Below are 12,612 nucleotides of genomic sequence, written 5' to 3' on the forward strand. Positions count from 1 at the left end.
TGGCAACCCCCAAGTTTCTGGAGGACACTGATGCCTCCAACCTTAAGGGTGCTGGTAGCAGAAGCATCACACCCAGGAAAAATAAGATTTTTGGGAAGATTTTTTCCTTTTTCTTCCCCCCATTTTTTCTTCCTTGCATAGCATTTTTAACTATTAATGAGGATTCTCTGTACTAATTTGGACCATGGCTGTATGGAACTGTAACTGGACTAATCATCTGGACTATTATTAGACTGTTAAAACTTTAATTAGAGAAGTTATTTTTGCTCAGAACAAGATGTTGAAAGGAAATGGAATGACCAACTTGGTGCACTCAGGGCAGCAGTGAACAGCTCAGAGGCTCAGTATGGTGAAGGACAATGAATAGATGCAGCAAAGGGAACCAAGACCTAAGGACCTTCAGGGCTAAGAATAACTTGTTGCAGGAACTTACCATGAAGTAGTAGAGCTGTGAAGACCTGGCCATGAACTCTGGTTTGCACTCAGCCACACAGATCTCCACGAATCCAGCGTGCTGGCTGGGCTTGGCCTCTCCCATCTCACACACTATCCTGGGGAGAAAACAGGAACCAGAAGCAAGGTGAGAGGGAAGCTTTGGTGCTCTGGTTAAGATGGAACTGGAGCAAACAGCCCACAGTGCTGGGGAATGGACTGTAGACTTAACCCACCCTCTTCTGTCCAAGCCAGAATCCAAACTGTGGACTGAGTTATTCTTCAAAGAGTGGTAGCTTTAGGCTTGTCCCACTGAACTTGGTGGGACAAATGCTTTAGTGGTGTAAGTCAACACATCTTCACTTAGATATACAGAGAATTGCTGGTCTGAGGTCAGAGCCCAGAGCCCTCTCTGTCCTCCAGCCTTGCAGGGTGGAGGCTGATGTAAGGTTTAATGACCACTCACTACACTTAGTAAGCTTCTTCTCAGGACTGATGACCCTCAAACTGGAATTGAACCCTCTTGGGGGATTGTTTAGTGCAAAACAGAGGACAACTCCAGGGCATAAGCCATGAGGATTACCCACATTTGCAACCCAAGGACATGTATGGATGAATGAGGAATGGAATCTTCCACTCCTCAATTCCCAAGCTGGGTGGAATGGACTTCTCAGCAGACCCTAGAGGTAGGAACGAGTGCCATTAGGTGTGCTGTGGCCCAGTGTCTGCCACACACCCAACTTACTGCTCTGCTGGGATGTACCCTTCCACCAGAGGTTTGCACTCCACTCCAGCCACTTTGACGTGGGACGCGATGTCCCTGAACTCCAGCCCCAGGTTCTCCCCACGGATGGTAACTCTGGTCCCTCCTTCTCGAGGGCCTGTCACTGGGTTGATCTGGAGAAACAAGCCAGGAAAAAAAGGAGAATGAACAAATCACCTGTGTAAAAAAACCCCAGAATCCTCTTAGGTGAAAGAAGAGGCAATCCCAGGCCTCTTTGTGACCACTAGAGACACCCATGAATGCTGAACTGAAGGAACAAACCTACTCCAGGTACATCACTTAACTGCCCTGCAAACACCTAGCACATATACCCCAACCTCAGAGCATACAAAACTCTATCCCAGCTCTCATTTACTCTCTTTCAACTACTTGCAAAACACCCAGAGATGAGAAGATGTTTTCTAGGTAGGAGAGGGATTTCTGGTGGTGCAGCTGAGCTCTGCACTCCATAGCTATGAGTCATGGAAAGGCAGGAGAGGGATGTGGTGAAAAGAAACAGAGAAAGAACAAGACAAGGACATAAATGGCATCCCAGTCTGGACCTTCCCCAGACCCTAGCAGGGGTAAAATCACTGTGTCTTGCTCAGCAGAGCCAAAGCACCACTCAAACTCCAAAGCTCCATTGCAGACTCTCACCCTGGATCCACCTCTGTGTCTGTGTACCATTCTGGCCCAGGCACTGCTGGGGGATGGAAGTGGGAAAGCATTTCTGCACCACATCCATCACCCTTGTTCAGAGCCAGGTGGAAATGAGCTGTTCCTCACCACTGAAACAAGGCTGAAATCATGGGGCTGGGCCTGAATCACCTCTGTTCTGCCCTTCCTGTTACTCACTCTGCCCAAATGCTTTGCCATTGCTCATTGCAAGGGGTTCAAGCAGTGCTTTCCAAGGGTATTCCCTGCTGCCCACTCAGGATGCCATGGATGCCATCTGCCAGCCTTGGCGAGACTCTCTCTGCAGACAGGAGAGAGGAATTCCCTGTCTGAGGTCTGTACCCACTGGCCAATGGCTCTGCCAAGTGGGAATCTGGGGCTGGCAGCTAGACCCTTGCCTAGCAGTTGGACTGGCAGGGAAAGTTGAGGCACTGGCATTAGTAGGGCTGCTCTCAGCTGCTTCCCAGCACTGAGCCTGGCACCAGGCTGAGCCTGATTTCCACCCAGAGGCCAATTTTTAGAAGGTCCAACTTTATTCAAGAGAGACAGAACTTGGTACCTTTAGGAAAGATGTTATTTTAGGGTATTTTATTTTAGGATGTGTAATTTCAGGTGCCATGAAGCACCTCCTGACTGAGTGACTTTGATCTGACTCTGCAGGGAACCAACCAATTCATAGCACAGCTGATCACAGCCAAGTGTTTGGACCCATAGACTTGTCTAGCATAGACACAACCTCTAGAGCACAAGATCCCTGCTGCAGTCCCATCTCAGGTCCAAAAACCAGATCAGTACCAGCCAACAAAATCAGAACCCTGACAGGCTTATTCCTACTCCAAAAGTCACCAGGATACTGAAGGCCTAAAGAGAAAACAGCACAACATTCCTAAGCCTGACAGGGGAAAGGATTATTTGGGTTGACTGGAGATTTGACCTTTGTCTGTGATTATGAGTTTGATAGACAAGTAGAAAATGGCTAAGAAGAGAAAGAAAGAGAGAGGAATTGATGGTTATTTCCCAGGAAATGAGGGAGGTATCTTTGGAAATGAGAGTGAAAATGAAATGTCTATTGCAGGAGAAACTAACACTGATTGTCTCAGTTGGGGACTCAACACTGGAAACTTGAAACTGACATTTCCAAACTATTTTTACTCTGAATCATTAATAAATGTCCATTCAAGCAAAGTCTTCTGTTTGAAACACTTATTTTGCTGATGTCAGTTCATCCTGTCTGGATCAAACACTCTATGAATGATGCTGGAACACATCACCAGATCAACTGCAACCTGATATGTTCTCAAGATGAAAAAAGAAAGATAAACTAAAATTCCTGTGTTCTAGTTTGTTCCTTATGTACTGGACACACTTTGTAAGAGAACTGAGCTCCCCATGGAATAGTTTGGGTTTGTTTTGTGGTGTTAAACTTGCCATCAAGTGAGTTTTGCTTGTTCTAGTAAGATAAGTGTTAGGTAGGTCTGTGGTTAATTAGGGCTCACCAATGCTTGGAAGAGCTCAGGGAACATCACACAGCAGGTCAAAAGAGGATTGTTTTCTCATGTGACTAATGTCTTTACCCTGAATAAAGGAAGGTGTAGTCACAGCATATGCAGAGTTGGAAGGATGAGGAACATCTAGTCCAACTTCAGGCCCTGCACAGACCATCCTTGAGCATCACACCCTGTGCCTGAGAGCATTGGCCAAACACTCCCTGAGCTCTGTCAGCCTTGGGGCTGTGCCCACTGCCCTGGGAGCTGTTCAGTGCCCAAACACCTCTGGGGGAAGACCCTTGTCCTAATATCCAACCTAAACCTTCCCTGACACAACTTCAGGACATTCCCTCATGTCCTGTCACTGCTCACCAGAAAGAATAGGTAAGTGCTGCTCCTGCACTTCCTTCCGTGACACTCCCTGAGCTCTGTCAGCCTTGGGGCTGTGCCCACTGCCCTGGGAGCTGTTCAGTGCCCAAACACCTCTGGGGGAAGACCCTTGTCCTAATATCCAACCTAAACCTTCCCTGACACAACTTCAGGACATTCCCTCATGTCCTGTCACTGCTCACCAGAAAGAATAGGTAAGTGCTGCTCCTGCACTTCCTTCCGTGAGGAAGTGAAGTTGTCCCAGAGAGCAGAGGGCAGAGCTGCCCCTGCACTGCCCCTCGGGAGCAAGTTGGATCCAGCCATGAGCTCTGTGCTCAGTCTGCTCTTCTCCAGCTGAACACACCAAGTGCCTCAGCCACTCCTCGTGTGGCTTCCCCTCAAGGCCCTTCCCCATCTTCGTTGCCTCTTTTGGACACTCCCCAATTACTGAATATCTTTATTACATTGTGGTGCCCAAAACTGCACACAATACTCAAGGTGAGGCTGCCTCAGGACACTCTGCTAGAAAACCCCTTTTCTTCAGAGCTAGGAGAAAGTTTGAGACCAAATTTTCACTGCAGAAGTCACAAAAAAACCTTGGTGGAAACCTTCTCCTCTCCCTTCCGTCTCTGTGTAAAGCATGATGTTGCAAAAAGTTCTTGCTATGACTCAAGAAACATCAAGAGGAAACTTCACAGAGTGAAGCCAACACAGCACCTCTGAAACCCTCCCTGGGTGGTATTCAATTTGTCAAGGCTAACTTCAAATCCACTTACTTCCCTAAAACAGGAGGCTCTGGGATTCTCCCAGGAGCACCTGAGGGTATTTGCAACCCCATCTCATTGCACTCCCATAGGTGTGTCCAAGAAGGAGGAGTTACCAGGCTGTTCTCCCAGTGAGAGAGGAGGAGCTTGTTTCCATCACAGGTGCAAAAATGTGGAACAAAACCTGTCAGTTTAAGAGAGAAAAACCCAGGCAGGGAAACAAAAGCTGCCAGGAAGCCTCAGCTTTCTCTGGAAGACCCAGAGCTGCCACACTGCATCCCACTCTTAGGAGCTGCTGCTTGTCACTCTTCGAGGAGGTCTTGTGGCTCAGTGAGTCTGTAAGACCTTTCATTTCACTGAGTGGCTCTATAAATGCATGAGCTGGTACAGAATTGCAGGTTGGGGGGAGCTCTGTGCTGGGGATGTCTCTGTGCCCGTGCAAGTGTGAGCACACATGTTGTTCCTCCTCTTCCCTGCACAGATCCAGCCCTGGCTTCTCTCCAGAGTGTGGAAGCTCCTACCCACTGCTCCAGACCTCCCATTAGCTGCAATATATGCAGCCACTTGAGATTACTTCCATGCTAATGGCTCAGCAAAAGACTTTCCAAGAGCCACTTATGATTGCAGCAGACAGCTGGAATATTTCATGAGCAAATATTGCAATGATCTGCTGGAGCTCTGGGAGCTGTTGGAGGAGATGCCAGCAGAATTAGAAGTACATCCCCACTGGAGCTGTAGGGTGGAGAATGAGTGTTTTCTCTTCAAAAAGAGGCTGGAGGTGCAGGGTTGGGATCAAACATGGCAGAGCAATGTGGGTGGACCTTCAGAACATCATGCATGGTCAGCTCCTTGTGGTTTGGACTTCTGCTTTAGTTGATCATCAGCTTCCCCATACCAAATTCTGTGAGTGTTTCCGAAGGTTTGAGAATCAGAAAATATTCCAAAAAGTTTCCCCCCACCTCCCAATAATTTCCAAGGCCTCAAAGTTAAGTTTTCAGCTCTAGCTGCCCATTGTGGCTGTCTGGGTTTGGTTTCACAGCTTCAAAATTACCAGTCCCACATAAATCCAGGTGTGGTGGAGACTTTCACCTTGGGAACACCAGAATAAGCCATAAACATCAGAATAAGTTGAACTCGTGCAGTACTTTGAGAAGAGAAGAATGACAGGAAAATGGATCTAAACACAGCAAAAGGTTTTCAGTGGGTTCTTTTCAGTGGCATCTGGCAGAACCAGATTTCATGCAGCCTTTGCTTTCCCAAGATGTTCAAGCATGGACATCGGTTTAGGGTTTGTCCACAGTGCTCTCACATTTGGATTCTTCACAGATACAACTGAACAAGCCTTTCTTGCTTTCTAGGAAAATAACTCACCTAATTAACCCTATTAAACCACCATGGAGGTTGGATTTTCCTCCTTTGCATCTCCCCTTTCTTTCTCTGCCTCATTTCCCTCCTGACTTTTCTCATTGGCACAATAAGGCCCTGGCCACCCCAAGAGGGTGCTCATATTGACTCAGGCATGGGGACTGAGACATGCTTAAGGCAGGAGGCACTTGGTAAGGATGGAACTCTCATTTTTAAGGCTCAGCTCTGTCCTGCTGCCTGTCCCATGAAAATGATGCCTGTCCTTCTGGCAAAGGCATCCTAAGACAGCAGATAAAAATCCCTTTAGACTCCAGGCCTGATTTGCCTCCTTTGCCTTCTCTCCCTTCTTCTGCTCTCTCTCTCCCTCTATGGTCTTTGTATTCTCTTATCTCCCCTTTGAACCTTTTCCCCAGCTCTTCCACAGTCACCAGGAAACCTCCTGAAGAACACCATTATCCTGCAGGTCCTTCCCTCAAGTCTTGCCCTCATTCTCTCTTTATCACCTAACAGGACAATTCCAGTTGTTTTCTTAGTCCAGGCTTGGTCCTGCCTCCTCCTTGACCCTTGTACAAGGCTTTGTTTGCTCTGTGGAGACTTCTTTCTCCACACAAAGTCAGCCAGGCAAACAAAGGGGCCTCAATCTGCTGGAGTCGACGGAGTCTTGTTTTTCTCCTAGACATTGACTTTGTCCATGTCATTCTGCAGGAAGCATGAACTACAACCTGCTCCTTTCCTTGACCTCTTGTCAGCAAAGCTCAAACCACTCTGGGATCACTCAATGTCTCCTCCTCAGCCAGGCTGGCCAGAGAGGCTGTTTCAAGAGACAGTTGGGCTCCTTTGATTCACCTTCAGACTGACCACTTGAGACACCCCAGAGCATCTTGTCTCACCTTCAGATGTTCTTCTAATAGACTGAGGTCTCCTAAAGGCTTTCCTGTGGGCAGGTCAGATGCTAAGGGGTTCCTCAGGTTGCATCACCAGATTGTGTTTGTGCTCCACATGAACTATGGTGGCAACTTGCTCATGCCTGGCTTGCAGACACCTGCAGTTGTGTACCTGCCTTTGAAGGCCACCATGACCTCCAATCCCCCACAGTGCTTTACCTGACCCAGCAGAACTCAGCCCTGACCTTCCCATCACCAACCCAAAGCCCAATCAGGAAAACAAACCAAGGAAAGGCTCCGAGAGGGAATCCCCCAACTTTTTGCAGATCCATGACTTACATCTGTGATCTTGGGGTTGGTGCATTTGCCCTTGGTGCTGGACAGCTCGAGCCACTGGCTGTCCTGGGCTGGGCAGTGCTGCTTCAGCGTGCACTGGTTCTGCCCCTGGCACCAGCCACACTCGAAGTCTGGGTCAGCCTTCAGGCAGAGTCCACAGCTGTCCCTCATGGCCCCACACTTGTACAGGTGAACTGCAGGGACAGGAAAACAGAGAGGACCTGAGAAATACAGAAAGCATGGGAGCGTGGGGGGATGACAGAGGGGAGAATGAGTGAGAGAGGGAAGGTGTTCTGGGCTGCTCATCCCAGAGGCAGGATGGGACCTCTCAAGGGTGGTGAGGAGCATGAGGATAAATGGTTACATCCTCCTTGAAGCTAACTGCACTTGTTAGAGCTCATTCCCATGAAAGATACTTCTGGAAGCTGAGCAGAAGGATGGATGTTGCCCTCAGTATGAAGAGTTGGGGTGAACACTGCTTGGGCAGTGACTTGACCTCAGTCCCTTCCAGACAGTCAGAGACTCTCTGAATGTCACCAAGTGTCACTGAAAGTCTCAGCCTCAGCATTTCATCCTGTTTTCTAGCCTTGGTCTACCCATAGCTTAAATCTGGGGATTTGCCTGGTATGAAACTACCCAGGACTGGGTGTTAAGGTGATGCCACTCAGGTTTCCTCCTGAACAGAAATCCTGAGAGTGAACAGCAAATCCACACAGGTTCACCAGGAGGCTGAACCCAGGGACTCACAACCAGCCTTTCCTCCCTGTTCTGCTCCAGAAACTCAGGCTGCTTTACATTTTGAAGCATTGAGTTGATCCTCCTCTAATACAGACAGCAATGATTAATGCTGAGCTCCATTTGGGGCCGTTAAGTGATTAAAAGCCTTTTTCAAATGAAGCCTAGAAACACTGCAGTTCTCCTACAAAACAAGATCATGTTATTTAGCCTCATTTTACAGCTGTGCAAACTGAGGCCTGAGCCACACAGAGAGCTGAGAGCAGAATTCTCCTCCCAGAAGATGAAGATGACAGAATTGAGGCTCTCAGACTTGATTTTCTTTCTCTGTTTGTGGGAATGGGGGTGGATTCCTTTCCAAGATGGAGAATTTTCCCTTTGTGCTTCTGTTCTGCTGTGTCAGTAGGTGACTAAAGACTTGGCTGTGGTCTTACTATACACAATCCCAAAGCTCAAAGCCTTTGGATCCCAGAGCTGAAAAGCTCTGTCTCTCCATATCTGCACCCTACAAGTCAGCAAGTATTGGTCAATGCAAGAAAAAGCTCAGAAACTCTTAATTTCTCTAGGCCAAGAACAAGAAAAGTACCCCCAAAACAGCTTGGAAAACACCTGTCAAGCAGTGTTTTACAGACCTCATGGGAAAGAGCTTTTTCCTTCATTTTCTGTTACATTTCCTCAAATTTGCTGAGCTGAGATGCTATCAGGAGTATCTCTGCAAGGAATTCCATAGGTTTGGTTCAGCTGAGCCTTTCAGCCTCCCAGCCCAGCCCCAGTGATGCTGGATGTGCCAGCAGTGGCACTTTGGCCAGCTGAAAGCAGCTCTGTGTCCTCAAGTGTGTGTGATATGTCTCCATGTGCACATGCCTAAGCTCTCCTGACCCAAAACATGCTGCTATCATCCAAACTACTCCTTCGGGACAGTCACCTGCCAGTGCCACTTCCCAGATTTTTTTTCCTAGCCATGACTTAAAACCTTGAGGCTCTGAATAACCCAAGAACTTTAAATGCCTGTGCCAAAGACTAAGCACCACAGATGTTTCTTGAGTTCAAACCTGATCTATGTCACCAGCACAGATATGTCTAAAGACACAATGATCATGATGATGAGCTTGAATTTACTCCTGCATCACCTAGGACAACTCAGTATTGCCCCAAAACAGTGTTCACACTCTTGGTATGGACCACGTTGTGTCAAGGATGATAAGGCTGTAATGGCAGCAGGAAACTAAGCAGGATTGGAGCCAGTGCCCAAATTCTGACTTCTGTTGAAGGTTATCACAATCCACAGCACAGTCTGGGCCCTTGGGAATTAGCACTCTCCTGGCAATGCTGTGGCACAGCTTGGAGAGCAGGAAACAACTTCCACGTGGAGGGAGGTGGCAGGTTCAACACAGGCTGTGCCACATTGCTGGATGCCAGGGCTGGGCAAGGCTCTCCAGCCTGGTGTGTTTACTGAGTGGATTTAACCTGCAAGAGCCACAGTTTTGGGGAAGACAGAGCAGCACCTTTGGCATTCAGCCCCACTGGCTATGGGAGCCAACAGAGAGAGCCATCAGAGGGAAAGGAGCAGGGGGAGAAGGACAGAATGGGATGATGCCATGGAGACAAGAGCTTTAATCTGCATTGCCCTCCAGCTTCATTGTGGTGTTGGTGGAAACCTCATCCATCATTCCTCAGCATGAAAGTGGGTGAGAAATGCTGTGAGAGTAGGATGGGAGTACCTGATGAGGATAGAATGAGTGGGAGATGTGGAATGTGTCCAAGAGAAGGTAAAGAGAGGGAGGGAGAAACTTGTGTGAGGTGCTGGTGTGAGAAGCTCAGAGTCTGCAGGTCTGAGCTGCACATGCAGAGCAGCCAAGAGGAGAGGGAGCCTGGGGAAAGGTTTCAGGGTGGCTGGACAAGAAGGAAGAAGATGTGAATGCACCATCCATCCCCAGCAAACCCCCTGACTCAGGGCCACAGAGGGATGTGCAGTGTCCCTCTGTGAAAGGCTGTTGGGGTAGTTAAACTCACACAGGCTCTGGGCAGGAGGTGCTTTTCAGACCTTTTTTCCCCCCCCCCCCATTTGATTTTGTTCAGAATTTCCCCACTGGCAAGCTGCAGCCTCTCTGCTCCCCCTCTCCTGTTCATTACTACACTGCTCTGAGCACACAGCCCTGTCTCCTGGCATGTTCACTTGAAGAGCATCACTGCAGGAGAAAGGAAGAGGGGGGAGAAAGCTGGAAAAGGAGGGGCAGGAAAACCAGACAGAGAAATGTGGGCACAAGCAGGAGGCAAAGATGATGAAGGGAGAGGGAAAGCAACACAAGTGGGAGGGAGAGTCACATTGCTCAGGTGGAATGAGAGAAGTGGAAGGCTGGGGAAGGAGGGGGGAGCACAAAGCACACCCAAATTGATAATTTGCAGAGTGCAGAGAACAAGGATGTACCAGACAGCACGGGGAGATGGTGGCTGCTTTGTTAAGGGTAGGGAGCAATGAGGCTTGTTGCTAAGGTTACCACTTCCAAGGACAAGTTGAAATAACTCTTTACCTTTGTTCTGTGCTGGGTTGTCAATGTTGAAATTCCCGTTCCACACGACTGTCAGCTCCACTGGCAGGCTGTTAATCTCCATCCCTTCGTAGGAATACTAGGAGTGGGAGAAGAAAAACAAAAAAACAACCCCTAACTCAGACTTACACAGTGCCCAGAGGTGGGAGGGGATGAGGGAAGAGGTGGTGCTGAACGTTGTGAACAAGAGAAATGGAGCTGTCACACACCTCTCCAATCACCATCACCTGCCACAAAGCCATGGGATGCTCTCCAAGTTGGGGATCTCAAACCCCTTTCAACAGCCCATTTAGCCAAGAGGTGAATATTCAGAGAACCATTGAACCACAGGATAGTTTGGGCTGGAAGGCACTGGGATAGGGAATTGCCCAGAGAGGTGGTGGAGTCACCATCCCTGGAGGTGTTTAAGAGGTGTCTGGATGTGGCACTGGAGGATCTGGTTGAGGAGTTACAGCAGTGACAGGTTAATGGTTGGACTTGATGACCTTCGAGGTCTCCTCCAGCCTTGATGGTTCTATGATCTTAAAGATTACCTTATTCCACCCCTTGCCATGGACAGGGACACCTCCCACCAGCACAGGTTGCTCCAACCCCATCCAACCTGGCCTGGAACATTCCCAGGGATGGAGCAGCCACAGCTGCTCTGGGCAACCTGTGCCAGTGCCTCAGCACCCTCACAGCCAAGAATTCCTTCCTAATATCCTTCCTAAATCCACTCTCTTTCAGCTTAAATCCATTCCCTCTTGTCTTATCACTGCATGTCCTTGTTAAAATAGTCCATGATTTAAGCATATTTGGATGTGATAGGAATTCCCTTGGAAATTCACTTTCCAGATGTTGAGCACAGCTCTGGAAAATAGTTCTCCATCTCTTGGGAGCACCTCCAAGGTGTAAATGATGCATTCTGGGCCTCCCATCCAACTGCACCTCTGCTGTGTACTCCAATCGTCCTGAGAACATACCTGAGGTTAACTACACTAGTGAAGCTTTGAAGAACTCTTGGAATCTGAGTGAGGTCTCAGAAATCAGGGAACAGGCACATGGAACCCCCTTTAAAAAAGGGGAAAGGGAGGTTCTGTGTAATTACAGACCTGTAAGCCTAACTTGGCTTCACAGCAAGAAAGTACATCAAATTATTAAACAATCAATTTCTAAGCACCTGCGAGATGATAAGGTGATAAAAAACAGCCAGCACAGATTTGTCAAGAACAAATTGTGTCAACCCAATCTAATTTCCTTTCTGACAGGCTTAATGACTTTGTGGATAAAGGGGAGGCAGCAGATGTGATTTATCTCGAGTTCAGTAGAGTATTTGCTACTACCCCACAGGAGATTCCCATAAACAAACAAGGGAAAGATGAACTCACAGAAAGCACGATTTATGCAGGAACTGTCAAAACCAAAGGTCAGACAGGTCCATGTCAGGCTGGGAGAGTGTTCCAAAAGGAGTATTGTCCTGGGTCTAGCCTTGTTTAGTATTTTCAGCAGTGTTGAACAGAACGGTTGTGTTGAGCAATACTGTTGGCAACATGGACAGTGGATTGAGTGCACCCTCAGCAAGTTCTCTGACCACACCAAGTGTGTGGGGCAGTCACAGCTGGAGGGAAGGGATGGGACATCCAGAGGGACCTGGACAGGCAGGAGAAGTGGAATAATGCAAAGTCCAGAGGAGGCCACGAAGTTGCTAAGCACCTTCCCTACGAGGACAGGCTGAGAGAGTTGGGGCTGTTTGGCCTGGAGAAGAGAGGGTTGTGTGGAGAGCTCAGAGCAACCTGCAGGAGCTGAAGGGGCTCCAGGGAAGCTGCAGAGGGACTCTTGGGTAGGAACTGCAGGGACAGGACAAGGAGTGATGGGTTCAAACTGAAGGAGGAGAAGTTTAGGTTATATATTAGAAAAAATTTTTTTAGTCTAAGGGTGGTGAGACACTGTCCCAGGTTGCCCAGGGAGGCTGTGGCTGCCCCAACCCCGGCGTTTCATTCCAGGTTGGCTGAGCCTTGAGCAACCTGCTCTGGTGGGAGGTGTCCCTGCCCAGGGCAGGGGGTTGGGACTAGATCATCTGTAAGGTCCATTCCAACCCTTAAATTCTATGATTCTATGACTTGGATGCTACAGACTTCAGGAATGACTATTCTGGAATCAGGTACAACATCCAACAGTAGAGTTAAGAATTCCAAGCAAACTTGACCAAGTACAGAACTGAGTCAAAATGAACCAAGTGAAATCCAATAGAGGCAAGTAGTGACTATTTTTCAG

General features: G+C 48.4%; 1 protein-coding gene across 1 annotated transcript in view; it reads right to left on the bottom strand.

The window, feature by feature from the left end:
* LOC103798967 (plexin-A4-like) overlaps positions 1-12,612 on the bottom strand; it is a gene marked incomplete at both ends in the record, with an annotated part of 147,928 nt that overhangs the window by 11,437 nt on the left and 123,879 nt on the right. Inside the window, 4 exons of the mRNA XM_009071257.1 lie at positions 434-551; positions 1,178-1,329; positions 7,079-7,269; positions 10,342-10,438. Of these exons, the coding sequence (XP_009069505.1) occupies positions 434-551; positions 1,178-1,329; positions 7,079-7,269; positions 10,342-10,438 (558 nt within the window). The remainder of the gene's footprint in view (positions 1-433; positions 552-1,177; positions 1,330-7,078; positions 7,270-10,341; positions 10,439-12,612) is intronic.

This window comes from Acanthisitta chloris, unplaced genomic scaffold (assembly GCF_000695815.1).
Source record: "Acanthisitta chloris isolate BGI_N310 unplaced genomic scaffold, ASM69581v1 scaffold1753, whole genome shotgun sequence".
Classification (NCBI taxonomy): domain Eukaryota; kingdom Metazoa; phylum Chordata; class Aves; order Passeriformes; family Acanthisittidae; genus Acanthisitta; species Acanthisitta chloris.